The sequence below is a fragment of the Gobio gobio genome, assembly GCF_949357685.1.
Source record: "Gobio gobio genome assembly, chromosome: 10".
Lineage (NCBI taxonomy): Eukaryota > Metazoa > Chordata > Actinopteri > Cypriniformes > Gobionidae > Gobio > Gobio gobio.
In genome coordinates this window covers 8,383,250-8,408,599 of record NC_137116.1, presented here as the reverse complement: position 1 = coordinate 8,408,599, position 25,350 = coordinate 8,383,250, and the positions used below count along the sequence as shown (strand labels likewise).

The following is a 25,350-nucleotide window of genomic DNA, read 5'->3' as shown; positions in this document are numbered from 1 at the left end:
CGCATGTGTACTCAATGCTCATCACTGCAGCCTTTCATGTGATAGGAAAAGATCTAAAAATAAAGCTCGACAGCTGTAATGGTAAAAAAAACTTAGTAAAAGTATTCGAGAGGGGTTCCACATGCTACAAAGTTCGTAGAATAAGGAGGAAGACGACAGGGTCGGCGTGACTGGGACTCAGATACAAACAAAATAAACTCTCGCTCAAAGCGCTCTCAACAACTCAGCACAATATAACTTTTCTCAGCAATCTTCCTCCAGCTCTAAGGTCTCTCTGGTCAACAAGTGCCCAGTCCGTCTCTCTCTCTCTCTCTCTCTGGCAGTGCTTGCAGACCTCTCTAAACCACGCCCCCTCCACCACATAATCTAATACTCATTTCAAATGCAAAGATGTCAGCAAATCACAACAGTGGGCGTTTTCACTGAAGTCTCACATCAGACACGTCCCTTGAAACAGAGCATTCAAGCCAGAGGACTAATATCAGAATAGAAAAATGCCTTTTATTTCTAAATTACGACATTTTATGATGTAAAAATCATACTAACAATATAAGTACACCTCAGGAAACATTATAAAATTAAAATTAAAATCCACGCCATGGGACCTTTAATGAGTCATGGGTGCGTTTTGGGCATAATGTGCAATAAACCAATCAGAGACTCATCTCCCATTCCCTTTAGAAGCCAGTTGGATATACAGAACACTTCTCCAAAGGAATCCTTTTATTTTTTATATTTAAAAATGTGTGTGTGCTGCTGTGCATCCCTGTGTGTGTAATAAGCAGAGTGTATGCACTTTGTGCACCCGCCTATAGGCTCATATTATTGACACGCCCTTTAAATAACACAAAAAATACTGCGCTATTGACTTTAGACCAGGTTTGTGTTGGTCAATGGCACAGTCGTTTTCAGTTCCTCAAAACAGCAACGCGCCAACAATGCGCCTGAATACACCTGGTTTTCAGACCAGCACGCCCATGGGTGAACAGATGCGCCAGTGCGTTTGCAATTTAAACAACGTGGAGCTGGACGTGAAAATGAGAACTGTGTCGGGCTGAAACTAGCCAAAAACACTGGTGTCGCGCCTATCGTCTCATTGCGCTGGGTGTATGATAGGACCCTATAACTCACTTGTTATAAAGTCAGAATAGTGAGTTATAAAAGTCCAAATTGTGAGATAAAAAGTTGCAACTACCTTTATTATTTCCATAAGTAACAGACTGTTATGGGAAAATGTATTCATAGCTATACATTAAACATTGCGCATGAAATGTTTATTGATTTGCATATATTCATACAGAACCAGCTTACTGGGTTAAAGTTCATATACAGAATATAAAGAACACGTTCTACACTCAGAGGTCAGGATGGCCTAAACGTAGGGATCAGAGTTAAAATGAACAGCACACTTGGGATTTGAGCAAGTGCTGCTTTTCTTGTCATGTGTGGAAATTTACAGGAGGAATGACTTTGTTTGGTAAACTGATAAAAAGCTGAGTGCTGTTATGTCTAGTTAGTGCACTCTGCAGACATTGAAGATGGCTGTATGACTGTGACTCATTTCTTGCAAGAAATTAAATCTTTATGAAGACAATTGGGCAAGGTTTTGTCTCTTATTCAGTAATGCGGCAATAGTAGAAATTTTGCCACGACAGTTGGTGTCAGAAGCGGAGATTCCATGTATGTGCCTTCTGGACCCCGGGAGCGGATGGTGACTGATCATCCTGGACTTTAGAATCACAGCTCTACCCCAACATATTGAGGGAGAGAGGCCAACCGCTCAGGGGGTCCGGAGGGTCCGACCACTGGAACAAACGAACCCGAGGTGGCAACGGGACGCTCCTGGTAAGAGACAAACTTAAAATTCGGGGAAGAATTTTGATGAATAGAATTTGTTTAAATTGAAAATTTAGTTAAATTGAAAATTTAAATTGGGGTGGATAAACCGTAGTGGGGTCTGACTCTGTGGCGAATGCAACGTGGTTGATTTGTTTATGGGATAGAAACTGAAACCATGTGGGCGAATAAAATGAGAATGCAACGTGATTCAAATTTTGAGAATTTTGAGATATCACGTGGGCGAGAAGACCATGCTGTGAGCCGGTTTTGGGCTATTGGGAGCCAATAAGAGAGGACACTATTGGGAGTGTCCTCCCGTCTGGTCTTGGGTGAAGAGATCAGATCTGAACGGAGACGTCCGACAGATTCATTAGCGTACGCTAGAGGGGAAAAAGCCACAGAGACAGACAGCCAGTATGGGGAAGTCCCAAAGCAAGCTAGCTGAATATGATACACCGGTATTTTGTCAAATGAGAAAATTATTTGGGAAAATGCATGCAAGGCAGAGAAGCTAATTAAATATCATGATTTCCCAAATAAGGGAACACCAGACTGAAAGTGGTGAATGAGTCAGTTGAAGAGGGGAGATAAACTGAAGGCCTTTGTGGGAAATGTATGTGAGAAATGCGAACAAACAGAAAATTATATGGGGAAAATGCATGCAAGGCAGAGAAGCTAATTAAATATCATGATTTCCCAAACAAGGGAACACCAGACTGAAAGTGGTGAATGAGTCAGTTGAAAAGGGGAGATAAACTGAAGGGCTGTTGTGGGAAATGTATGTGAGAAATGCGAACAAACAGTGAAATGTTGGGTGAAAGAGGCAGATAAGAGAGAAAGGGAAATGTTGTCTTATCACGCAGAAGTCACAGCTGTTTAAAGATCGCCGGTGATTATGAACATTGACTAAATTCTGGCTAACATTTTGAGGGATATGATCAGTAATTTGATTAGTCGGTATAAAGATTTTGAGATGAACAAGAGCAAACGCTGTAAGCAGCTCCGCTCTGAAGCCCTAACTTCAAAGGAAATTGCTGGACCAGTGAAGGAAATGGGCAGAAATGTTTTTATTGTAATTGGAAAGTTGATCAGCAACTTGACTGGCTACAAACAAAGAGAGAACAAGAAAATTCCAATTTCTAGATTTTTGTGTTTATTCATTAATTTGTAAAATGGGTTAGGTGCAGTACACCCGAAGGGAAAATCCCAGAAGTGACTGAGATATACAATTGAGTAACTAAAAGTGATGTTGGTGAAAAAGCAGATAGCACCATAAATTGCAAGCCATTGTCTGTTTTATTGGACCCCGAGCGAGCTCTGTTGTCAGACAGACTGCCACTTTTGGAGCACACAGGTTGCTGAACGTTGCTCCATAAGCTAAAGATGAGAGTGTTTTAATTGTGGTCAGCAGGGCTATCGTGGACGTAATTGTCTTCGAACACCCATAAGGCGTAGAAAGTGTGGCAGATCAGGCCACCAGACTAAATTCTGTAAACGAAAACATTGGCCGCACAATTATGAATGCTTCTTTTGTGTCTAATCTGCTAGACACAATTTTCTTGCCTGCCTAGGTTGCTATCTGTAGAATGCGCAGCGAAACTATCAACAAAGAGTTTATTTCAACAGGAAACTGTGAGAGCAGACACAGCCAGAATGTTTTTATTATCTGAAATAACCACATATGTTTTGCCTTCCTTATAGACTATGCAGTCTTTCAACTCAGGGCCAGAGAAAAGCAGCGATGGGAACAGTGTGACTGCACTGTGCAAAATGGCGTCTGGACAAGTAGTGATGGCAAGCCTTGTTTACCCCAAAAATATTTTTGATGATTATGATTAATGGCTGCATGGGTGATCACGCAGCCAAAGGGGGAATGATACTCAAATACACAAGTTTATGAGGAGGTTACAATATTTCCTGAAAATTTTTCGCATCTTGATGCGTATTTATATACACGAAAACGAGAAAAGGCCTCGAGTAAACCTGAGACCGTTTGAGACCGTGTTTTTTGGAAGACCACCATTCATGGGAATGGAAGGGGGTAAACAATAGCTTACATCAATAGAATTGTGAATTATTGCATAGAGATGTCTTTTCTGTTGTCTAAGGTCTGTGTGCAGGTAAAATTTGGGGAAACCAGCTGGGACTCCTTTACATGACATCAAACCAGGTGATTTCGTGTTGATAGAGGGCAACGGGAGGAGGAGCTGGAAGGCGAAAAGGTGGCTGGGGCCTTACCAAATCCTCCTAACAAACGCTTACCGCCGTAAAAGTGGCTGAGAGGGAGACGTGGGTACACGCAAGCCACTGCAGAAAGTTTTCCACCAGCAGGAAGGGGAGGAGCGAAACCGGAAGTGAAGAAAGCCATGACGAAGTGCCAGGGGAACAAAGCCTGTACTTTGGCACGGCTGCAGAAACAACAGCTAGAGAAAAAGAAGAGCTGCTGGCTTTGTCTGCAAATGTCCCATGTCTGCAAAGCAGTACCACTGACTGTTGTAACACTGAATGAAACTGACTGTTTGATCCAGCAGCAAATGACTGAGATAGTGAGAGCTGCGAAGAACATTGAGCATGGGAAAATCCCAACAAAACATCCAACATCTGACTGCGAGAGTCTGAGTAGTGGGTAGTGGGTGGCATTACAACTAATTTTACCTGCCAGGTTAGAAGATCAAATTACACTTCACCTGCGACAGTTTGGGTTTATGGTTAAGCTTATCGTTTTATGCCGAGGGGAGTGTTGGCAGGTTGCTGTTACCAAGCTTTGATGAATGTGGGGACGTGCATTTACCAGGTAATGAAAACAAGAAAAAGGATAGACAGAAGATAAAGTTAATTCTGTGATAGGGACTTTACCAGATAGAGCAAATGTGGGTTGGTCTATTTTCCTGGGGGTGGGTGCAGCAGAATCGGTAAACAAGATAAATGGGTTAGGATGGACTGTACTAACTATAGCTAATAGCACGGAACACGCTTTAACAATGGTAGATGAGGAAATTAAGCAAATCCGAGATGAATATATCCAAAACAGACTAGTTTTAGACATGATAACAGTTGAGAGAGGGGGAGTTTGGAAAATGCTTGGGGTATCGTGTTGATTTCATATTCCAGATTATAGTGACAATGTAACCAATATAATTGAGTAGCCTACATGAGACAGGCTGTAAGAAAACCTGAGAGAGGGAAAAAAGAAAAAAAAAAGCAGATGACTCATGGTTTTGTTGGATGACAAATCTGAAGGGATGGGGATAGTGGTTATGTTTTATTGTATTGCAGGTTTTTGAAATTGTTGTGCTGATTTGTATGTGTTCACAATGTATTTTTCAACGCATTTCCAGGATAGTTCAACAAGTAGTGAAGCCCAGTGTATCACAACAGATGGTCCAATTAGACATTTATGACGAGTAAGACGAGTGGGTGAAGGAATTTAGTGATAGGAGATAGTGACTAGCAAAGAGAAGAATGAAACAAATTAGGGGATTATGTTTTCGTTGGTTTAAATCTGGGCGGCCTTTAGAGGCCTTAGATATCTAAATATTATAACCATGTTTTTTGTTTGCAGTGAGAGGGGGGCTTTACCCACAAAAATAGCCTATGCATATTTTCTTTCTTCCTTTACAAATTAAAGAGTGCGATGAGAATAGATTATTGAATTGGATTATTATTATTATTTTTCATTCAGTTTAGATTTTCGTTTTAATCATTTAAACCTTTACTATTACATTTATTCATTTTCATATTTACCCCTTTTTAACCTTACTATTATGTTTACTTATTTTTGAGTTTGCAGTCATATATATATATATATATATAATTTTTCATTATGGTTTATCAATGATGTGATAAAAAGAGGGGATTGTTATGGGAAAATTTAATCATAGCTATACATTAAACATTGCGCATTAAATGTTTATTGATTTGCATATATTCATACAGAACCAGCTTACTGGGTTAAAGGTCATATACAGAATATAAAGAACACGTTCTACACTCAGAGGTCAGGATGGCCTAAACGTAGGGATCAGAGTTAAAATGAACAGCACACTTGGGATTTGAGCAAGTGCTGCTTTTCTTGTCATGTATGGAAATTTACAGGAGGAATGACTTTGTTTGGTAAACTGATAAAAAGCTGAGTGCTGTTATGTCTAGTTAGTGCACTCTGCAGACATTGAAGATGGCTGTATGACTGTGACTCATTTCTTGCAAGAAATTAAATCTTTATAAAGACAATTGGGCAAGGTTTTGTCTCTTATTCAGTAATGCGGCGATAGTTAATTTTGCCACGACACAGACCAACAGCACTAGGACTTTTCACTGTTTATATCACTTAGTTTATCCATGTTTGTTCTAGACAGATTGTCGGTCTGTGCATTAGTGGTGGGATTTTACACTGACTCTTTCTGCAGACTCATTGAATCATTCATTCACACTGGTGGGCTGTCAGGGCCATTAGGGCCTTCTCTGCTGGCCCTGTCAAAATAAAAAGTATAATTACATGAAAGTGTGTCTGAACGTGTCCAAATTCAATAACTGTCTATTTCAGTATGTTACAATTATATTTCCAGAAAGAATGTGGATATTTTTTTGTGAGGATGAGCTGTATTTTCCATATGTCATCCTCTAAACACATCACACCTCCGTTGACCAGCACTAGTAGTATAGCTAGCCTTCCGCTGAAGCTGCCATTTTCCATTTGATCATAACTTTGACGTTTGATATTTGATTTGATGTTCTTGTTGGTCTGTGTTTTTGTTTAAGAGTATTTGTGCCAGTGAGTTGATTTTGATTAATTTCACCAGTTGCCTAAACGGTGACACGTGAGTGCAGTGGTATCAAGTTAAATTGCCTTTTTGTCTCGCGTGTCCTTATGTGTTGCTTGCCCCCTTCACAACGAGCACTTTGAAAGCGGGGTTCGTAACAGTAGTGCATACAGTGCATGGTTGTATTTTGTATGTATCGGTGTGTGTGGCGGCGGAGTGGGGTGTGTTGATCCTTAGTGAAGGCCCTGACTGAAACCCCACGGTACGCTACTGTTCTTTCAGCCAATTAGATTTTTTTTTTAATCTGATCCCTTCTGGGATTAAATAAGTGACTGTCTTTATAAGTGAGTCGTTGAATCATTCACTCAACCAACTTGTTTAAAAACACTGATTCATTTAGGAAATAACAGGTGACTATGTTCCACTTCACTTTTAACATGCACTCGCTAACGTGAACAATGAAGTTCATCTGAGTCCATGAGATGGAGGGAAATTAGCAAAGGAAGGACATACAAAATTGAAGGACATACAATAACTGAATCATGTACTCAGCTGACTTCAGCAACACTGATTACTATTCCGCTATTGTGAAAACTGACTAAATGACTGACAATATAGTGTCTAAAATGAATGTTAATCAATATTAATGTCTAGTTTATTGGACTGTTGTTATAAAGACAATATTGCACTCACAGCATGGCTGATATCCGGAACAATAGCAATCTTACTTACTTAAAATTGTACATTTCCAGCCTTCTTTGGAAAGACGCTGTATTTAGATATTGAGATGTCAAAAACAGGTCAGTTCTCGCCACAGTTCTGGAAAATGTGGGAAAAATCTTTGAGATCTTTATTTTGTAAGGGGTTTGATCAGTTAACACACACACAGTAAACACAGATTATGAGATTATGGTATCAGAATCAGAATCTCCTCTTTACTCAGAGTATCAGTCATTGATAACAAGCCTGTCGCTCTGTCAGCACGACAGAGGAAGCCATGCAAGTGTTTTAAGCACTTGTTTTATCGTGTCATGAATAATTATGAGACTGTCCTCTCATATGAAAAAGCTGCACAGTCTCATGAATCCCATCAATGTAACAATATTGAATCCGAAATCATTTTTGGTCCCTCAAATAACCTTTCACAATCAGTTCTTAAAAGAATAATTTTTCTTAGCGTGAAGAACATTAAAAAAAATCTAAAAATACTTTTTTCACTATAAAGAACATTTTGTGCAATGTAAAGTGTCCATGGATGTTAAAGGTTCTTCATGGAACCAGATGCCAATAAAGAACCTTTATTTTTAAGAGTGCATAGCCTACATATGTCTTTAAAGGTGAACTATGTAGGATTTTTGCAGTAAAATATCCAGAAACCACTAGGCTGTGTTAAATATTTTGTTCAGTTGAGTACTTAGAATATTCCAAATGTTTCCAACTATTTGTAAATCGTGAGAAATTGCTATTTTAACCAAGGAACCGGGACGTGTGAGCTATGCGTTTGAGGGAGTCGCCTGTCGATTGCGTCATATCTGCGTCACCCTCGGTTTCCGGTTTTATTTAGCAGAAACGCTTTACTCTCACTGCAGTGCTAACAAGTGTCATAACAGCTGCCGAGCGAACGTCAAAACTTCCTTTTCAACACACTCAGATATATCTAATACGATAAACAGAGTTGCGTTACCTCATACTCATGACTGGAAAAGAGGAAGTGGCGCCGGCGACCGTGTCATAATAAAAGTCCAGCTGGCGACTATGCCATAATAACAGTCCCGCTCTTCAATCGCTCCTGCGGCCTTGCTCAGCTCCACAACACTCGGTCCTGCTCTGCTTCAGACTACAGTAATGTTAATAATCGCATCCATGAACATGATTTCTGCCCGAGTCTTATCCTGACTCTTTTCCACCGGCTGTGAGGTGAAGACCATATGTCCCAAGATTCTGCGCTCAAACGTGGCGTCATCAAACTACGCCTTCGTTTTGAACAGGCAACCAATAGTGGACGCAAAAGTTACATAGTGTAGCTTTAACATTGAAAACATTGAAGTTAAAAATAACCTTAAAAGTTGCTTTATGCATTAGCATTTCCTATTTGTCCAATTTAAATGTGACATGGTAAATGGACTGCATTTATATATAGCGCTTTTTAACAGACCTACGGCCATCCAAAGCGCTTTACATTTTGCCTCACATTCACCCATTCACACACCGACGGCGGTGTCAGCCATGCAAGGCGCCATCCAGCTCGTCGGGAGCAGCCGGGGTTAGGTGTCTTGCTCATGGACACCTCGGCACTTGGTCAGGTGGAACCAGGGATCGAACCACCAACCTTCCGGTTTGTAGACAACCTACATGAACCACTGAGCCACTGCCGCCCCACTGCCGACATTCAACGAAACTTAAAGAGGACCTATTATGCCCCTTTTTACAAGATGTAATATAAGTCTCAGGTGTCCCCAGAATGTATATGTTGAAGTTTCAGCTCAAAATACCCCACAGATCATTTATTATACCATGTTGTAAATGCCCCTTTTTTGAGTGGAAGGAAAAACGTGCTGTTTTCGGGCATTTATCTTTAAATGCAAATGAGCTGCTGCTCCGCCCCCTATCCAGAAGAGGGCGGAGCCTGTACAGCTCATGCCTCGGATACTCTGCCAAACACTAAAACATCTGTTTGGTGTTGATGATCATCTCTATCGCGCTCACGCTCGCATCATCATCATGAAAGTTTATTATCTGCATGTGTTTTAAATCCATATCAGTCTAAACTTCTGATATATGGTTTTCTGAGCGCATACACACGAGACGCACAGAAAGCTGTGTGTCAGACGGAGCATCCCGTGAGTATTAAACTCGGTTCTCTTTCATGTCTTATTGCACTTGAACTGTCAAATACACACAAGGTTATGTCAAAAACAGACACAGTTCACATAAACACAGTCGGTTATGCCTGTGAGCGTAAAGAAATCACATGTGTATTCAGGCTCGGATTAAGAACACGTAGGGCACTGGGGCTATAACAAACCCAAGGGCCCTCATAGTAGCCGATCTTGGTGCCACTACGTTTTCTACCACAGAAATAATTAGTAATTTAAAAAACTAAATCTTCAAAGCACAGAGATATGAGTATATACTGTCTGAATATTCGATTTCAATATTAAGAAGGCCTATATATAAATATTCCAGGCTACAAAACATTAACAGCATAAATGCCTTAACTCCAGATATGAGGTCAAAGCAAACTGTTCTGTTTCCAGAAACAGAACCAACTTTTGAGCATGCAACTTTTTTATTTTATTTTTTATTATTATATATTTTTTTATTAAAGGTCCCATGGCATGAAATTTTCATTTTATGAGGTATTTCAACATTAATACGAGTTCCCCTAGCCTGAATATTGTCCCCAAGTGGATAGAAATGTTGATCGGTGTAAAACCGAGTTGTGGCTGTCTGTCTCTGCCTTTGAGAAAATGACAGGCCAGACAAGCCAATCCTGAAGTCTCCTGGTTTGACGTCCAAGCAGGAACGGTTACCGCCCTTTCCTCCACCCAGAGAATCTGGCACGCCCATGCAAACGCTCGAGAGATCATTCATTGCTTGTGAACAAGTGAACGCTGGCAGTTTCTCAGTGTTTGGATGTACAAATGAAAACATAAGTCTTTTTTCAGTTCCTTCTTATCTGTGATCAGTGATTTCTGATGTGTAGCTAATTATTTATTATTCGTGCACACGCTGCGGCTTCTCTCTCTCCCGACAGAGCAGTGTTTTCGTGTTTTCTATCTTGTGAGTCAGTGTTTTTGTACGTCCTCGTCGCGTCTATCTGTTCTTAAATGTGCATACAGTCATGAGTTTCTGCTCAACATCGGCAGAGCCACATCTTTAGAGATAAACCTCACACACGCCGAAGCTCGGCCTTCAACATCCCCGACCCCCAGTACTGCATCTGGCCCACAGCGGAGGCACCAAACGCGGCGTGAGATTAAGCAGAAGGGGGGTAAGCGTGAGGGTATCCGGCTAGGCTAGCCAGCTTTCCCCACAATAAACTGGATTACATTCGATTACTGCTGTTGTGTCTTTGTTTGCGCTGTGTACTCAATGCGCGTCACTGGCGCTTTTCATATGTTTGGAACATATCTAGAAATAATGCTTTAATCAATACTTACTAACTCGTTCATCTCGCTGTAATGGTACATTGCATGTGTTACAAAGTTGGTAGAATAATGATGAAGAGGACTCGGCGTGACTGGGACTCGTGTTTATTCAGAACTCTCAGATACAAACACAATAAACTCGCGCTGACTGACAGCGCTCTCATAACTCAGTAGTTACTATAAATAACTTTGTTAGCAATCGTTCCGTCTCCGTGATGTCCGGTTCGCGAACGAATCATTCTTTTGAATCGGTTCTTTTTAGTGAACCGAACCAGTTCACCAAATCGGACTGAATCGTTCTAAACGGTTCGCGTCTCAAGTCAGCGCTGATCCATAATTTACTAAAGTTACTAACTTTCTGACATGAGTGACAGCCCCTCCGACTAGAAATAAACTAATAACCTGAAGTATATGCTGTAACTACAACAGTTCACCCTGAACTGAGACATGCTGAGAGAACTGATGAGAAGTGAACTCAGGTCCGTCTCTCTGGCAGCAGCTCGTGCGTCGTAGACCTCGTTAAACCACGCCCCTCCGCTAATTTCAAATGCAAAGATGTCAGCCAATCACAACAGTGGGCGTTTTCACTGAAGTCTCACAGCAGACACACCTCTTGAAGCAGGGCAGTCAGCCACAGGGCAAACAGCAGTATAGAAAAAATGCCTTTTATTTCTAAATTATGACATTTTATTATGTAAAAATCATACTAACAATATAAGTACACCTCAGGAAACACTATAAAATAATAGAAAAATGCCATGCCATGGGACCTTTAATGCTCGACTTTTGAGAATGCATCTGCCTTAAGAGTAACCAGTGAGGTCCAAAATTTGGGGGGTTTGGGGAGCATGGTCCCACAATAAAATTTTGATTTCTCTGATTTACTGTATATATGTGCATTTTAAGATGTTTGAAGGCTAAAAAAATGAATAATAAATAGCTTTCAAAACCATGTTAGTGAGCAGTAGAAAATCTGTCATACCTGCTCTGTTCTCATTTCATCACTCTCTCATTTCTATCATCCTCTCACTCTTTCTTTTTCTCTCAGTCTCTTCCCCACCTAAAGCTGAGCTCTGGCTGATAGTCTTTTCGTTGTTTAACATTTCTATCCTAAAGCAGCAGTCAAATATGAAATGTATAGTTTAGCTACTTACATCTGTGCTTTGAATTCGCACTTCTGTGAACATAACATAAAGGTGTTTGATCCCATGCACTCGCAGCACTCCAGTAAATAACAGCACTTGTGGGGGCGTGGTGGGGTTTGGCGAGCGGCCCACCAGGAAAAGTTTAGGTGCTCCCGATCAACTGTCAATCATTTCCTCGGCCAATCACAGGCCCCCTCCATGTTCGGGCCCTGCGGCTTCAGCCCCACCTAGCCCTTATGTTAATCCGGCCCTGTGTGTATTTAGATCTGCGTATTAAAGTGACAGCAGCAGCGTAATATATACAGTACCTACTGTTTTATATGCTGTTAATATGAATCAAACAACAAGAGAAAAACAGGAAATCACTCACTGCTCTTGACCAGGGGTCTCAAACTCATTTTACCTGGGGGCCGCTGGAGGTAGACTCTGGGTCAGGCTGGGCCGCATCAATTATTCCACCAAAAAAGTGTTTAAAGGAACACAACTGCTCCAATCTTCTCAATCTTTATTATTAACAGTTCTTCAACATGAATGTTTCTTCCGAACATGAATTGTTCCTCTGAATTTGAACTTTCCTTCTGAACATGAACGGTTCTTCAGAACATAGGCTTCTCTTGCCTACTCTATTTTTTTTAATATAGCCTATAGAAATTAAATCATTATGTAATAATGAAATAATTAATGATTTTAATTTTATTTCAAATAATAGACTAATTCAAAGCAAGGCCGTAACCAGATCAAACAGAACAGTGAATGAAATTCTAGGTCTAATTCTAGTTGGGAAATAATCTTTTTGGGACTATTTGCAAACAATATTTGCGTCAAATATATTATTAGTCCCAAAATGCATTGCATGAGTGAATAAATACATAGATCCGCTGTCAACATTCGAGCTCCCTAGTGGTCTAGTGGTAGAAGTTTTGTAAACCGTGTCAAAGGTTCCGAGTTCTAATCCGCCCTCATATAGCCAAGTTTTTTTCTATATGAACAAAGATGTTCATCAATGATTGTATATTAAGAGCTTGGACACGTTTGTGTGCATTTTGGTTTGTGATTTCACAGAAAGAATAGAGTCTCCGCAACGGCATTTAGCGATAGATTGACGCGTTCGTCTGTGTGCAGACTGCACGAGCCAAAATAGAGCGTAAACCCCGCCTACTTTGATTTGATTGGACATCTCAATCAGCCTCACATTCTGTTCCTGTCAATCACGCGGTGTCAACCAATTATACTGCATGAGCGAGGGGCGAGCCAATGCTCTCTCTCTCTCTCTCTCTCACGCACACACACAAAGGAGGCAGCAAGCGTGGAAAACGCGGCACCCCTGCTCTTGACTGAATAACTTTAGTAGCTTTAATAAGAACACATTTATTACTTGAATGCTGCCTTTAAATGCTCTGACGAGGAGATAAACATGTCAGACTGTGTACAGCTGACTGAGGGACAGAGCTAAGCTAACAGGGCGGAGTCCATCAGCAGTCGTGGGCGGGGACTATGTTACGTCACAAATGCTTAAATCTGTAAACGGCTTGTTCTGAGACACTGCTTATGATTTATTAGGATCAAAAAATGTGGGTGGATTGGAAAAAATGTGAGTGGGTGGATTTTTACCATTATAAGGGCCAACACTGCGAATTTTGCATAATAGGTCCCCTTTAATTCATTACATATGAATCATTACAACAACTGAATTGTTTGCTAACCTGGATATTTTTTGTAAACTTTATTTAAATGTATCCCTGTTACAGTGTAATTATAGGTACTGAATAATTTTTATTAACTACATGTATTTACTATATGATTAGGGTTTGATTTAGGGTTAGTTGCATGTAATTATGCATCATTTATAGTTATTACTATAGTAACTACATGTAACATGTGTAACAAGGACACATTAAAGTAAAGTGTCACTCTTTACTTCACAATGAAGTGAGTCGTAATGTTCTGCACACAATGAAGTGAAGAAAATCACACAGGTTTGGAAGGACATGAGGGTGAGTAAATGACAACAGCATTTTCATTTTTGGGCGAACCGCACCTTTAAGCTCACAAATACTGAAATAAGACAGCATGTAATTGAACAGCTGGTGGGCTGAAATAAGGGCCGTAGTGTGAGAAAGAGAGAGACAGTGGATGGAGTGGGAGTTGAGAGAGTGAGTGAAGATATAATCCTCCAATGATCCTCTTTCACCACCCCTCCACCCGCCTGCTTTACAGATGGGCTCGTGTCAACCAGCCAGAGCACACAGAGGATTAGAGCGGCGAGCGTATTTGTGTTTGTTTCTACACAGCTTGTTGCGGTTGCTCCATTCGGCCTCATCATAAACCAACAGACATGTCAACCACTCTTACTACAGTTCACCAGTGTTCAACATTGTTTAAAGGGCTTTCCCAAAGCCATGTGTGCAATTGAGAATATAGGTTTGTAGGCTGGAAATGATCGATGGACATGCATGAGTGAGTGTAATGGAAATCCAGAGAGAAAGAAAGGTTAAACACTGGTGTCACTGACTCGACTGAGGCTAATCTTACTGGACAAAGCCCTGGAGCTCAAAAAAAGCAAAACTCGCTCTGCATTTAGAAGAAAAACGTGTCATGATAACTAGACTGCACAAATCCCAGGAAATCAGACAAAACGACTGTTAGCATTCAGTAGAATTTGTGGGCTTGCACATAACAGGAATTGTGATACGGCTTAATGTGTGTTCATTACATAAAAAATTAGCACCGCACGTTCAAAGTGAAAATGCATTTGTAGATGATTGTACCTTAAAAATGCATATTGTATGTCCTTCATCTTTTTAAATGAGCAGCTGGAAATAGTAAAGCATAGACATTTCAAAATAAGAGTCCTAGTATATTTTGGGCTTGTTTATAATTAAAGGCGGCATGAAATCAAATTTTACAATTCGTATTTTTATATTTAATATTGTAGTGTTAATTATAACTGATTTATCTGTGCACTTCATTATTTAAAAAAAATAAATTTACCCTTATAATCTTTAATCAAATACGCTAACTTTCCCTCCCCCATCGAAACGACTTCTCTCCCGGTCATGTGCTATGGCGTGAGGGCGGGGTTATCGCCCCGTCTCGTTTCTGCACCGCCTCTCAGAAACCTGTCACTGATCAATATGGTGGTTAGGTGCATTTTTCTCGGTGTACACAATACCTTCTTCAAGAAGGACTTGAGGCAAAAAGAGAGAAATATATGAGAAATAAAAGTTTTTTTATGTAAAAATTACTCAATATATTCGGACGAACAACTTGTCGTGACGGCTCGCACTGAGGAATGCAGCGTGTGTGAATGTGCTTACGGCGCGCCACCCTTATAAGGGAGAGCTGAGGAAAAAGTTTTACAGAAATAAAGCCATAAAAGGCTTAAAATAAGTGAAATATGTAGCATAAACCAGCGAAAATTGAGGCAATATGCTATGTAGAAAAGATTTAGAGAGAAAATACATTTATTTAAAGGGTTAGTTCACCCAAAAATTAAAATTCTGTCATTAATTACTCACCCTCATGTCGTTCGACACCCGTAAGACCTCCGTTCATATTCGGAACACAAATGAAGATATTTTTGTTGAAAGCTGATGGCTGAGAAAGGCTTCAGATAGGCCTCCATTGGCATTCAGTACATTTACACTCCCAAGACCCATAAAAGGCACTTAAAACATTGTTACAAAGTCCATCTCACCACAGTGGCTCTACAATAATTTTACGATGCGACGACAATAGTTTTTGTGCGCAAAAAAAATCAAAATAACACCTTTATCCAACTTGTTCTTGTCTTCCGTGTGTGCCTCCACGACGCATGCGCGAGAATATGACGTAGCGCCGGGGTTCGGGAATCCATGAAATGCACACTCTAACCTAGGGTGACCACCTGTCCCGCTTTGCGTTGTACTGCACAGCATTTTCACCCCTTGTCCCGCATGTCGCATATTGAGAAAATGTTGATTTTTAATGATCATATTGAGAAAACATGCATGCGTTCTTTTGCCTTTTTAAGAAAGCATTTTATTTATTATTTTTGCGGCATCGTTTTTCACCTATATTTAACAGCGCTTCGTCAGAAGTAACATCCCGCCTTACACAAATACAAAAGCCATTTTTTAAACCATATCCAATGGTTGAAAAGAAAGGAGTAAACACGGTCACTATTAGGTTGTGATGGCTGTCAATCAAAATGTGGAGCGGTGATTCGTTCCATGTGTTCCCTGTCAGAAAACGTATGGATAGTTCTGTATATATATGATTAACTAATTTAAAGGTCCTGTTCTTCGGGATCCCATTTTTCAAACTTTAGTTAGTGTGTAATGTTGCTGTTAGAGCATAAATAATACCTGTAAAATGATAAAGCTCAAAGTTCAATGCCAAGCGAGATATTTTATTTAACAGAAGTTCCCTTTCAAAGCCTACAGCGAACGGCTGGTTAGGACTACATCCTGGTATTTCCTGCTTTAATTACGTCAGTAGAGCAGTTTGTCGACTAACCTCCGCCCACAAGAGTACGTGAAAAAGGGGGCGTGGTCTTGTTGCTCCCGCGTGGAGAATAGGAAGTGTTGCGTTCGGTTGCGTTTGTTTGTCGCCATGTCGTCGAGACGCTTTTATTTTCATCCCGGAGTCAAGTCACCTTTGTTTGGCTTTCCCAGGGACGCTGCACTTAGAGATCATTGAGCGCATGCATCCCCGTTATGGTAAGAGGCGTGACCTTTCCGGTAACGTGCGCTCTGCGTGCACTAAGCTGCTGTCGAATCACAACACGGGAACCGCTGGCACAATCAGAACTCGTTATGTGTTTCTGAAGGAGGGACTTCATAGAACAGGGAAATCTGTCAAGCCGTTTTGAGGACAGTGAAAACAGCAGTATACAGATCAGTACATTGTGTGAAAAATACTGTGTTTTTTTACACGCGAAACATGAACACATGTTATATTGCACACTGTAAACACAATCAAAGCTTCAAAAAAACACGAAAAACGGGACCTTTAATGTTGTTTTATTTGTTTCATTATTTATTTCGTTGGATTTTAGTTGCACTTGGTCAGAACTGTTTCAAAAGTAGTTATCTGCATGATGCCTGCTGCCTGTGGGCTCAGTGATGTTGAATTTAAGATTATACAACAGTTTCAGGTTATGTTTTAGTGTTGGTAACATGTCCAACATTGTCCCACACAAACTTTGTAATCATCCCACATTTGGTTTGTTTGATGGTGGTCACCCTACTCTAACCCCATTTTGAGAACTACGCCGAGACCTAAAGCACGATCAATGTAGAATTCAACAGCTTAGATACGCGCGTCTTCCTCTGCTTGTAAACAAATCGCTTCTTGGTCATGTGTCCGAACGCCGGATCTGCGTCATATTCTCGCGCATGCGTCGCACGTGCGTCAGACCGGAGTTCTCGCGCGAGACTGGAAGGTTTTTGCCATATTTTACCGAACGGTTTGATTGACAGCGGGGGTCCTAGAGGCAAAGTTGCTCAGAATAAGGTGTTCTAGCATATGGTATGAATGTCATGGGCATGTGCAGAAAAGCGCAAATTTCTCACAGGCCTCTAGTGCCGTGAGTCAAACAGGCCCAGCGAGTTTTGTTTCGATCTGCCTTCGTTAGACCTTTTCTGACAGCCACTCAAATTCCATTTGCCGACAACAGGTGTGTTTTCCGAGATACTTGAATGTCCTCATAGACAATTGCAACACCTTGGACAAAGACACAGCTTGCCTTTTTCTTAAGTCAACTGGACTGGCCGATGCATAGCTATAGCCGTTTTTGTGTTTTTTGTTAGTTTTTTATTTTTATAGAGCCACCAACTGGCCAGTCGCCACGTCCTTTTTTACGCGACCACAGACTGAGCCCGTACACAGGTGTACCAAGTTTGGTGAAATGACCTCATTCCATTCAAGAGGAATAGCCTTTTGGCCACATTTTGGCATCCAGTCGTGGACATGAATCGAAATTTCTGCACTGGTTCGGTTCCGATCGGGTGAAAACCTAGGACTAGTTCGCAAAAGTTAAAAAAAAATCAAAAATACCCAAACAGTTAAGGATTTATGAACGATTGTGTACTTTTGATAGCTGTAGCGCCACCATCAGGCCGATTGGGACGAGCTTTGGTGCCGTTGTAGACATTGTGAGTACTACCATCCCGCAAAGTTTCAAGCCTCTACGACTTACGGTTTGGTCTGCCCAATCACTTTTAGATTTCAGCACAATGGACAGCACAAACCCCTAGATTGCACTTAATTCAAGATGTGATGTACACAGTATATAAAAACAATATGATTCACAAGTGCATTAGACATGTAGTACAAACTGTATGGTGTTAATTATCACATACATTACTGTGTAAAGTAATGTGTTTACTGTAAATGCACTGACAATGGGAAGTTTAGTCTACAGAAATAACACAATAAACAGCCCCAGATGTTTCTAAATTTCCTCAAGAGTAATAAAAACAGACACAAGACACTAAGAATACAGAACTATAACATTAATTTAGATTGCATACATGATTTAGTCTTGCAAGAATGAATGAATTCATACTGAGATTTCAGACTTTGGTATCTTGGCTGATCTGATCACAGTTTGACACAAGAAACTGAATGCAGAAACTGTAGAGGAGACACATATGATAATAACCAGGGTCTTTTTCTGAAGAGAAAGACCTAAGGAGCAAAGGATTTCAGCAAAATTATCTATTTGATCTCCTTTTAATCTCATTGCTGACTGTATAGGACATATAAAATGTGCTAAATCCACTGGTCTAGGAGATTCAATTGAGATACAAAAGACATATTTCCCCCCCATGAGGATATTTGCACTCCAACAACAGGGCATTTAAACAGCAGACACAGACATGAGCACATGGGCAAGCACCTTTTGAGTGTTTGCAAATTCCCTTCGTGCTTGTGTAATTCCACTCTAATTCACTCATCTAATCTCAATTAGCAGAAACTAATCCCACGACACAGCCAATGAGAAGTCAGAAGAGACATCACGGTACTCACCAAATCATGATTAGTTGAGTTGGAATCGTCTTCGGGGAAGGGGATGTAAACAGCTAAGGCCACACAGTTGGCAAAAATCGACAGCAGTATAAAGATATCAAAAGGTCTGGGAGTCACATGTTTAAGGAGAAACGTCATAACAGTAGCATTCAAACTTGATTAAAATTGCAATCTCAAAGCAGTTTCTGTCATGTTCGAGAATTGAAACCTGTCACGTCAGTCATATTATGTGGCAATGTAGTCTTAAAGCTATTGCATGTCATTTCTGTGTGAGTAGCAACCGTTTCCAAACACTCCCACCAACTAACACTGGTCAGTCAAACTGATGGCCCCGCCCCAAACTCACGTCATTGGTTGAATCAGAAGTTGACATGTCCGGCTGCAGAGTGAAGGCCATAAGTGAAGTCTATATGCGATGGTCACTTCAAGGATGGTTTAATGGAACATTGGAACCTTTCCATTCCACCCCACATGAAAAAATACTATACACTCTCAGAAAAAAAGGTACAGTGGAGGTATAATTTTGATCCTTAGGGTACAATTAAACCATTAGCAGGCAAGTTCGGTCCTAGTGAGTGGCTGTCCTGCAGAGTTTGGCTCCAACCCTGAAAGACATCTATAGAAGCTCTTATTGAGAATTATCAGAGATTTAGATGTGATCACCATTATGGTGATCAGTGTTTCCTTTAGTTGGCCAGTTTGACTCTTGGGTTTTTATGCGAGTTTGTGGTTTTTGTTACAGTGTTAACAAAACACATACTCTGTTCAAATCAAAAGAAGCCATAATCAAAAATTATCATGAAGAAAAATGCTTGCCTAAACTCATCACTGACTAAAAATATTAATAAATAATATTCACCAAGAATAATTTCTTGCCACAGATCAGACATTTTGAATTTTGGTTTTTAAATACATTCTAAGGGGAAAAAAGTTTAGATGCACACAGATATCAAGAATCAGCATATTAATCTCAACAATGGTGACATACTTAATGCTGCAATGCATGCTGGGAGCCATGAGTTGTATACTGTGGTGGCTTAGTAGGGTTGGAGCTAAACTCACAATTAGGTACAATTATGTACTTTATTTTCTGAGAGTGTAGTATATTATAGTAAAATTACTCTAGTAAATACTATAGTGTTTTTGAACCATACTGTACTATAGTAAAGATACTACAGTAAATTGTAGTATATTATAGTAGGGCTGTCAAAAGATTAATCGCGATTAATCGCATCCAAAATAAAAGTTTGTGTTTACATAATATATGTGTGTACTCTGTTAATTATTATTTATATATAAATACACACACATTCATGTATATATTTAAGAAATATTTGCATGTATATATTGTATATACATTTATATAATCTATAATATATATAAATATAAATGTTTTATATATAAAAAATAATATTTTTTTCTTAAATATATGCATGCTTGTGTGTGTATTTATATATAAATAATAATTAACAGAGTACACACACATATATTATGTAAACACAAACTTTTATTTTGGATGCGATTAATCTTTTGACAGCCCTATATTATAGTATTTACTACAATTAGTTAATTTACTGTAGTATCTTTACTATAGTATGGTTCAAAAACACTATAGTATTTACTAGAGTAATTTTACTATAATATACTACAGTATTTTTTCATGTGGGACAATATGTTCTTCACACTGAGAAAAAAAATTGTTGGTTACACTTTATTTTAAGGTGTCTTTGTTACACTGTAATTACACTCAAAAAATGCTGGGTTAAAAACAACCCAAGTTGGGTTGAAAATGGACAAACCCAGCAATTGGGTTGTTTTAAGCAAACATTTAACCCAACCGCTGGTTTAAAACAACCCATTCACTGGGTTAAAACAACCCCATTGCTGGGTTTGTCCATTTTCAACCCAACTTGGGTTGTTTTTAACCCAGCATTTTTTTAGAGTGTATACATTTAAGTACTGAATAATATTGAGAAACTACATGTACTTACTATAGGGTTAGGATTAGTTGCATGTAATTATGCATAATTTATAGTTATTATTACAGTAACTACATGTAACATTTGTAACAATGACACTGTCAAATAAAGTGTTACCAAAGGTTTCTTCTGAAAGGTTCATAGGGGAACCAAAAATGGTTCTTCTATTGGCATTGCTGCCAAAACCCCTTTTGGAATCTTTATTTTTATTTTTAAAAAATAAGTCAATATGGTTCAAAAGTGTCGGACCTTACACTGTTGCACATTATTCCAAGCCTCGGTGAATCAATGAGGTTTGACCTCAGTAACATCAATCCACATTGGGTTTTTTTGTCTTGTGCTCCGCAGAAAAGTGAAAAGCATATGAGTTTTGGTGAGTCACTGACAGCATTTTCCCTTTAGGTCAAGAGTGAATACACTGTTCTGATAACCAGACTGCAAATGTGATTCTGTAAATAAACACGTTTCCTTCAGTTCATGGAACTGAAGATCACCATCCCTCACCGCTGATGTAAGGATACTTCCACTCCACTAAATTAATGCACGCTCTGCGCACCGGGTTATTGAGAGTCAGGCAGAAAAGTGCTCTTGGAGGTCTGCTATTAGTGGTGCTTCCCTGTTTCTTGCTTTTGGCATATTGCTGCCGCTTCCTCTGGGCCAGAGAGCTGACCGGAGCGCCGCTAGCAGCCGCGGAGGAGTTCATGGTCTTTGGGGCGCCCTGAGATTGTCTCGCGGCATTAATCGCCGTCTGCCAGGAGAGAGCGGCGGCCTGGGCCGGAGAGTGATGGCTGGTGGGAGGGGCTTCGCTGGAGACGGGGGCTCTGGTGCCACTGGCATAGTGTCCCCCTGAATGAGAAGAAAGAGAATGGCCTTTGAGAATCCAAGCAGTTGCAAGTTAAAATAAACAGATATTGATTAAAAAAATGATTAGTATTATTCATATATACACTACCAGTCAAAAGCTTGGAAACTGTACTATTTTGATTGTTTTTAAAGAAGTATTATTGTGAAATATTTTTACAATTTAAAATAACTTTTTTCTATTTGAATATATGCAATTTATTTCTGTGATTCAAAGCTGAATTTTCAGCATCATTACTCCAGTCTTTAGAGTCACGTGATCCTTCACAAATCATTCTAATATGAGGATTTGATGCTCAAGAAACATTTATGATTATTATCAATGTTGAAAACAGTTGTGTGCAATTTTTTTCAGGATTATTTAATTAATAGAAAGTTCAAAAGAACAGCATTTACCTGAAATATAAAGCTTTTGCAACATAAAAAATGTCTATAATGTCACTTAATCAATTTAATGCATCCTTGCTGAATAAATGTATTAATTTCTTTAAAAAATTCTTACCACCCCAAAACTTTTTAACGGTAGTACAATGTTACGAAAGCTTTCTATTTCAGATAAATGCTGTTCTTTTGAACTTTCTATTCATCAAAGAATCCTAAAAAAATGTTTTACACAACTGTTTTCAACACTGATAATAATCATAAATGTTTCTTATGTTTTCTAATGTTTCTTAATCATAAATGTTTCAAATCATATCAGAATGATTTGTGAAGGATCATGTGACACTGAAGACTGGAGTAATGATGCTGAAAATTCAGCTTTGATCACAGGAATAAATGACACTTTACTATATATTCACATAGAAAACAGTTATTTTACATTTTAATAATCTTTCACAATATTACAGCTATTATTTACAATATGCAGCCTAGGGGAGCAGAAGAGACTTTCAAAAACAATCAAAATAGTATATATATATATAGAGAGAGAGAGATCATGAAGCTTCAAAGCGTTATGAATCAGTGAGTCGATTCAGCAGTTTGGATCGCCAAATTTCAGCAGTTTGGCGGTTTGACACGCGATCCGAATCATGATTCGACTCACTGATTCATTACGCTTCGAAGCTTCATGATGCCGTGTTTTGAAATCGGCATCACTATATAAGTCGTTATTTAGGGTTTTTTTGCGCACAAAAACTATTCTCGTCACTCCATAAAGTTATTGTAGAACCACTGTAGTGAGATGGACTTTGTAACGACGTCTTTAGTAGCCTACCTTTTAAGGGTCTTGAGAGTGAACCGTGCATTGTGCCAATGGAGGCCTTTCAGAGCCATCAGATTTCAACTAAAATATCTTTATTTGTGTTCCGAAGATGAACGGAGGTCTTACGGGTGTCGAACGACATGAGGGTAAGTAATTAATGACAGAATTGTCATTTTTGGGTGAACCCTTTAACGTCATATCTTTACACCACAGATGCTTTACATATCGTTATATTTAAAAATATCAGGACTTTAAAGGATGCTCCTAATAAGGCAATTCCGAACCCGGTACCGGGTTTACAACTTTAATTGCGATTGAACAGCATAGGCTTCATATAGACTATAATTACACATTCATATATGCCCAGCCAACAGGGAATGTTCTGGTTCTCTCAAAGTTATAAACAAAACCTCTTGTAATGCTAATACAATGTGCAAATGTATCTTTAATAATGTTCTCAAAACTTTAGAACAAAAACATTAGTTATACATCGTTTAAATAGTTTTTAAATGTTACTTAGAACGTTAACCTTCAAAAGTAGCATTCCAATAATTACTGAAGAATGATACAATGTTTCCATAGCATTCGCATGAGCAAGAAAAAGACGCGTTTACAACATTTTAAAAACTGGACGTTTAGAGAGCATTCATAAATAACGATTTCCAAGAACATATTCTGGTCAGCTGTTATATCCAGATGAAGCGGCCACCATGATCCTCGATGATGATGATGATGATGTGCGCTGATGCGTTACACACAACTTTGGCACGGACATCTTCACCTCACTTTTAAAATACACCCAGGCCACCAGTTTCGCTCAATGAAGCCCTTTTAATATTAAACGAATTTAATATGAAGTCACATCTGGATGTTTGTGTTTACCTTCAGTCGGTTCCTCTGGCTCGTCCATCCCCTCCTCCACATTGAAACTGTGTTATTGTGTGTATAGTCCAGTTCGCGTGGTTATGTCACACCATCTTATCTATCATGTTTAGACCGCCGTGGACGATGATGATGATGATGATGCTGATGCTGAAGCATCTTCGCAACATCCGGGTGTCGAGGACGCGATAAAGATTAAACCCACCGAGCGCCATTAGAAGCGATCACAGATAGGCTATCTGCCATCCTCAGAGATGCCTAGAGTCGGTCTGACGGACAGCGACCTGACTCCAACTGAGAGGAAACCCACCGCTGGATCCGCTCGCAGCTGTGCGTCTGTTTTAAATTAAGGTCGTGTTCGGGGAATATAGTTGCCTGGAATATTCAATTACCTCTGCAGAACATCTAACAGGCTTTGCAACAGGTCACAGCCTCTCCCGGGCTTCTGACACTGAGCTCTGGCTTCATAAAGTCAAGCAACAGAAATCTATTTCAGTTCCCAGATACAATTGAACTCAATCTTACCTCGGATTCCCAGTATGAACGCCATCTCTCGCACTAAAGCCCCTCATTGACTGAGTGCATGGTGTTTTCTGCTCATTACGGCCATATGTTGAAGCACAGGGCGATGTTAGGGAGTGTGGGATGGATTACCTGTCTGTCTGTCTGCAGCAGATAATCCCACATATTAATCCTCTGACTCAAGCCTTCTGTGCCTCTGAGCGGAAGCGAATGGGGCGCGTGCATGCTAATATTCAATTCAAAAGTGATCTGATTATGATGTTGTTTTACCATAAGCACTGATTAATCGTAATTTAGATCAATTCCGAAGTAGGCCCTATATGAGCTAATTTCAAGCAGCTAATTCGTTTCTAGCTGTAAAGTTATGCAAAATGGTCATAGCTTTTTCTTTGTAACCGTGCATGGTTTATTCACAGTTTTAACTTTTATTTAAAAATAAATAAACACACGCACGCAAAGCGCGTCGGTGTGTAACGGCGACCTCTTGCGGTTTCTCAATAACATCACAGTTTAAATCGCACACTGATCAATTCAAACTGGAGTCCAGTGCTGCGTCCCAATTCGCATACTATCCGTACTAAATAGTATTCGAAAAAAGAATTAGTATGTCCCAAATCTTAGTATGTTGAAAAAAGTATTCCAAAGATTCCCGGATGGTTTACTATTTCCGGTCAGAATCCGAAGTGCAGATCGATGCGCACTCTAACGGCTGATATTGCCCACAACCCATTGCGAGATGGACGAGGATTCGATTAGAACTACAAACGCGGATAAAAAGTGTTTAAAAAACTACAAACATGACGGTTACGCGAGTCTGACGGTTAAGTGGAGAGGATTAGATAAAGTGGTTTGAGTGAGTAATTATCAGTATTTAACCTGATGAAAAGATATTTATTCAATATTATCCACATTATATTTCTCCTTCAGCAGCATTGAGAACTTTTGTAATGATACGTTTGGCCATTAACTTTGCAAACACATGAGAGGAGTCTC

At 39.7% G+C, this 25,350-nt stretch overlaps 1 protein-coding gene across 2 annotated transcripts in view; it reads right to left on the bottom strand.

Moving 5' to 3' along the window:
* Window positions 1-24,543, bottom strand: part of cacna1db (calcium channel, voltage-dependent, L type, alpha 1D subunit, b) — a 96,683-nt gene extending 72,140 nt beyond the window's left edge. The window contains exons 1-3 of one of the 2 annotated variants that reach the window (XM_079826910.1): window positions 24,361-24,543; window positions 21,410-21,734; window positions 18,910-19,015 (exon numbers count right to left, since the gene is read on the bottom strand). In XM_079826910.1, coding sequence (XP_079683036.1) covers window positions 18,910-19,015; window positions 21,410-21,734; window positions 24,361-24,385 — 456 coding nt within the window. In that variant the 5' untranslated portion in view covers window positions 24,386-24,543. The remainder of the gene's footprint in view (window positions 1-18,909; window positions 19,016-21,409; window positions 21,735-24,360) is intronic. The other variant, XM_079826911.1, reaches the window with a different exon arrangement.
* Window positions 24,544-25,350: the final 807 nt, after the last annotated feature.